Source organism: Conger conger, chromosome 11, assembly GCF_963514075.1.
Source record: "Conger conger chromosome 11, fConCon1.1, whole genome shotgun sequence".
In the NCBI taxonomy this organism is placed as follows: Eukaryota; Metazoa; Chordata; class Actinopteri; order Anguilliformes; family Congridae; genus Conger; species Conger conger.
In genome coordinates, this window is record NC_083770.1 from 46,367,971 (window position 1) to 46,373,136 (window position 5,166).

General features: G+C 41.6%; 1 protein-coding gene across 2 annotated transcripts; it reads right to left on the reverse strand.

Annotated features, from left to right (window-relative positions):
• Positions 1-1,654: 1,654 nt before the first annotated feature.
• LOC133141012 (interleukin-1 beta-like) lies at positions 1,655-4,285 on the reverse strand. Of its 2 annotated transcripts, none has more exons than XM_061261360.1 (6): positions 4,211-4,285; positions 3,986-4,040; positions 3,580-3,757; positions 3,061-3,234; positions 2,622-2,758; positions 1,655-2,310 (listed from the first exon to the last, which is right to left on the reverse strand). In XM_061261360.1, the coding sequence occupies exons 2-6, from the start codon at positions 4,019-4,021 to the stop codon at positions 2,089-2,091; spliced, it is 747 nt and encodes a 248-aa protein (XP_061117344.1). In that variant the 5' UTR covers positions 4,022-4,040; positions 4,211-4,285; the 3' UTR covers positions 1,655-2,088. The 2 variants fall into 2 exon arrangements, with proteins under 2 accessions (XP_061117344.1, XP_061117342.1); XM_061261358.1 differs by having other exon boundaries at positions 4,207-4,281.
• Between the last annotated feature and the right edge of the window lie 881 nt (positions 4,286-5,166).

Sequence of the window (5,166 nt, forward strand, 5' to 3'; positions counted from 1 at the left end):
ATATGACTATAATGAACCCATGGTATATCGTGGATATTGGCACAGCTAGCGGGTGGTTAGGCACGACGCAAAGCGCAGTGCCGTTACCCACATTTTCCACGATATACTACAGGGTTGAGTTCCATAACCACCTTTATACAACGGTTACCACATTTATCTTCCGCTGAACAGTAGGTAATTGGTTGCTAAGAAACAGTATTGCTAACGTTAGCTAGCAATAGTGCATCCCCGCTGCACTAGCTAAGCAGCGGTATTGCTAACGTTAGCTAGCAATAATGTATCGCCACGGCACTAGCGTCAACTAGCTAGCTTGGTTGGCATTTATATAGCACCTTTATCCAAAGCACTGTACAATTGATGCTTCTCATTCACCCATTCATACACATACTCACACACCAACAGCAATTGGCTGCCATGCAATGCTGGTGGTGGTAGTGTCATGGTGTGGGCATGTATGGCTGCCAATGGAACTGGTTCCCTTGTATTTATTGATGATGTGACTGCTGACAAAAGCAGCAGGATGAATTCTGACGTGTTTCGGGCAATATTATCTGCTCATATTCAGCCAAATGCTTCAGAACTCATTGGACGGTGCTTCACGGTGCAGATGGACAATGACCCGAAGCATACTGCGAAAGCAACCGAAGAGTTTTTTAAGGCAAAGAAGTGGAATGTTATGCAATGGCCAAGTCAATCACCTGACCTGAATCCGATTGAACATGCATTTCACTTGCTGTAGACAAAACTGAAGGGAAAATTCCCCAAGAACAAGCAGGAATTGAAGACAGTTGCAGTAGAGGCCTGGCAGAGCATCACCAGGGATGAAACCCAGCGTCTGGTGATGTCTATGCGTTCCAGACTTCAGGCTGTAATTGACTGCAAAGGATTTGCAACCAAGTATTAAAAAGTGAAAGTTTGATTTATGATTGTTAGTTTGTCCCATTACTTTTGGTCCCTTAAAAAGTGGGAGGCACATATACAAGCTGTTGCAATTCCTACACCGTTCACCTGATTTGGATGTAAATACCCTCAAATTAAAGCTGAAAGTCTGCAGTTAAAGCACATCTTGTTCATTTCATTCCAAATCCATTGCGGTGGTGTATAGAGCCAAAAAGATGAGAATTGTGTCGATGTCCCAATATTTATGGACCTGACTGTATGTGGTCACGCTAGGACTCGGAACTGTACTTTCCGCTAGGGTCCTCATCGCACTTGTCCCTGGGTTTGATTTGCACTTCATTGTACGTGTTGCAGACTTTTATCTGGACACATTTGCTTCTCTGGGGTTTCAGGGTTTTGCAGTATTTTGATCTGAGGATGTTGCCTTATTTTGTATGTCTATATACCCCCTTCCAAATCCCCAAGAAGGTCAAATGACACTTTAAAATCACTCATTTTGTTTTACTTTGGTAGGCTACTAGCGGTGGAAAGACGATAATGTTAGGGTAATTTCGGTTACAAAGTAAAAAGGTGACCTACAAACGTTGAGGAATTTTAAAAGATGTGAACAATCCATTGAGCCATGCGTAGGCTATATGGTGGATATTGGCATGGCTGGAATGCTAACTGACCAATAGAGACAATGGACCAGGCCTATCCGTTATAAATATGGTATACTGAGCATAGTCTATGAAGTAACAATTTGAGCACTCGATTAGAAACCATTAAATAATTTATTAACAAAGTTACACATTACCACCATGTGCAATAAAGCTGCTCGCTCCAAAAGTCATTATAAAATGCTTGAATTACAGTAGGCTACATAATTTACAGACAAGGAATCAATAAATAATCAGGGAATCAATAAATAATCAGGGAATCAATAAATAATATATGATACGAGGAACATGAATCTTTCACAAATAGGCTGATCTTAACGACCAGAGAGCACCACGTGGTGGCTGAACCAGTTTTGAGACAGACTCAAAAAGTATCAATACATAATAAATAAATTCATATAAATAAATACATAAATAAACCCCAGTGCCGTTGTGGCTGTACTCGGTACATACAATGGACGGTTGGGGGATTTTTAACCAGTTTTGATGGGTGCTTGCGGATGCGTGGTGTGGTTGTATCTTGTGGAGATCACAGATGTGTGAAGGAGAAGTTGGTGAAATGGGCAGAGTCATCTTCTTTACACATCTCCACGGGTCTTCTATCCTCCACAGCTGTGCTGACGAACCAGCCGCGGAATTTGAGCGACTCTAAGCTGGTGGTGTTCAAGCCCTGCTCGCTCTTGAGAAAGAGGAAACGCGCTGTCTCCCCATTTGCGTCAATGTTCTTCAGCATTGTGCGGTCTTTCACCTTCTGGAGAAATGACACACAATCCACGACTGTGAGCAGACTCATAAAGGAAGCTTGTGGGCTAGGCTTGTTTACATTCTTGAGATCGACAAATTCATTTCAATAACAAATATATACATTGAAATCAAACAAAGTTAAGAACAATATTTGATCTAATTCAGGACATTGTTGTGATAGGCTCAGAAATGAACAGAATAACATATTACTGTTCTGACACGTGAATTATGTGGGATTCACGGTTTTTGGTCTCAGAACTGAGTGTCTGAAATCTATCATCTCAACACAGTGCTCTCCGATCAGCATCGTAGATTTACCTCCAGCTGCAAGATGGGGTCGCTACCAGACTTTGAGCAGGACAGGTAGAGGTCCTTTCCTGCGATACTCAAAGCAACAGGTCGTCTCTGGCTGTCAGTGAAGTTGCGAGACATGTATGTCGACAGGTTCAAATTTACTGTGGGGAAGGCAAAGAGCAACATGTCCATCAATCCACAATCAACAGGGACATATCTCTGAGTGCATGTACTATGAAATTGCACAGTGTTTATTCAAATGCTTTCATTTGATTATTTTCAAAAACATTTTGTTATGAATTTATAATTCCAATATAAGCGTTTATACAAGTCTACAGAGGTACTGTAACAGAGGTGTTTAACGCTAACACTATTTAGAAAATAACAAACTAATAACTGAAGCTAAACTCTGCAGTCTGTGCAGCCCCCCCTTCAGGCCACTGCATGCCGTGACTGGGCTTACCTTTGAGATGCATGCTGGCAGCCTGCAGTATCACTGCATGCAGCTCCAGTGGACTCTGGTGGAGCACCAAGCTCTTCTGATCTTGGTCACACACGCTGTGTTCTATAACCTTGGTGTTGTAGAACACGTTGGGCTTGCTACTCCAAGTATCCACCGCCACTGGCGTGACGCTCTCTGCAAGGGGAGAGGCAGGGGCATAGGTAGGCCGATGAGCAAAAGAAACAAACGCACGATTGCAACTGGCTACTGCACTACGGAGGGTGATGACAGCCGAATGAAGGCGCTTTAACTTTACGTCACTGAGAAATGTGGCACGCGCAGCCTATCATTGGTAAATGGTAAATGGTTAGCATTTATATAGCGCCTTCATCCAAAGCGCTGTACAATCCATGTTGTTCATTCACCCATTCATACACACACACACCAACGGCAATTGGCTGCCATGCAAGGCACCAACCAGCTCCAACCATTGGCTGAAAGAGAACATCAACAAGGAAATTCCACGGCAGGTAAGCCTACCTTCAAACACGTTTTCCAGCATAATGTCCAGGAGCTCATGGTCACTGAACTCTGTCCCGCGGGGAGTGTAGCTGTGTTTCATTCTGTGCAGGGCAACGATGATGTTGGCAACATCGCGCAAGCTGTGCGGATGCTGGGTTACCTCCAAATGTAGTTCATTGTGGTCACAGCTTGGGATCTTTTCGGGGATGGGAAAACAAAAAGATTACTCCTCTGATAATGATTTTTTACGAACGTTACGTAAATAGACACTGCACAGCAACACTAATATAGCTCATACCACACAGGCCACAAAATCAACTTAAACCCTAAGAATGAGGGGAAAGTATCAATAGGCCTACAAAAAAATCCCCCTTGATGTTAAACAAAGTGTCTTTAGTTAACGTTAACTTAGTTGTCGTCTCACCTTTTCAAAAGCGATGCAAGCTGACTTGAATTCCATGTTTCTGCTTTTCTAAAAGCTGCAAGAACGATAAAAAGCAATGTTTTAGTTCGTCACACCACAATAAATGTAATTAACAAGTCTGGAAATATATGCCCACAAAACTATGACTGGTTTACAAAATAGACTAAATACACTAGAAGCCATCACAGTCAATTGCGTAAAAAGAACCAACTGCGGAGTACCTACTGTTATTCGTAAAGAAAGGTGCTTAAATCCTCAACTTCAGTGTTGAACCGTGTAGTTTAGTTGTGCCCGCTAGAGCAATCTGCCTACAATGATGTTTCGCTCCCTTATATATTGAGCGCGCAGCGGCTGGGGAAATCCCCTGCGCGATTTCTCATTGGACCGACAAAGTACCAAATTGGTCGCCTATCAATTGTCTAACCGCAACATCCGCTTTCATCATTTCTACGTGATAACAATTTGACTTGTTTTTGGGGTTTAATAAACCTATGTTCTTATGCAATAGCAGTTGAAAATATCGCACTACCCTTCACCCACAGTGACAATTTGAACGGTCATTATAATACTACATTTTGCTTCTAAAACGCTTTTCCAAGTGCTCAAAGATGCCTTGCAACAAAATTAAATAAAATACAAAATCAATACGAAAAAAAAAACATCCACAGAAGATAATGATAGTACATAGCAATCACAATCAAGCAAGTTTCTGAAAAGCAAGAATGAAGACTATATAAGGACAATATAACGATCTCTAACTGAAATCACTTGCAATAAAGGTAGCAGGCAAGTTATATTTAGAATGTTTTTTTTGGTGGGGTTTTTTTTCGAGAACGTAGGCGGGAAATGTATATAAGGTAGATCCCATCGTAATCGGGTACAATTACGATCTTAAGGCCAGTGTTTCCATGTTAATATGAAAATGCTAAACTCATTACATTACATTACATTACATTACATTACGTGGCATTTAGCAGACGCTCTTGTCCAGAGCGACGTACAACAAAGTGCAAATCAATCACAAGAACGAGTGCAAAAGTAGACCTGAGAGGACAGTACAGTTCCGAGTCCTAGTGTAAACATACAGAAATTCAGAACCCTTGAAGAGTACAATCAACATTCAAACTAGCATAGAATAAAACAATGTTTTATTCCTTTGTATCATATCTACTCCAAAATGC

What these genes read in the sequence shown, in the direction of transcription:
- LOC133141012 (XM_061261360.1), bottom strand. Translation starts at nt 4,021, where the DNA reads ATGGAATTCAAGTCAGCTTGCATCGCTTTTGAAAAG. An exon ending in CTTGCATCGCTTTTGAAAAG is followed by an intron (nt 3,758 to 3,985) that starts GTGAGACGACAA and finishes ATCCCCGAAAAG; the next exon opens with ATCCCAAGCTGTGACCACAA. An exon ending in ACCCCATCTTGCAGCTGGAG is followed by an intron (nt 2,311 to 2,621) that starts GTAAATCTACGA and finishes TCATTTCTCCAG; the next exon opens with AAGGTGAAAGACCGCACAAT.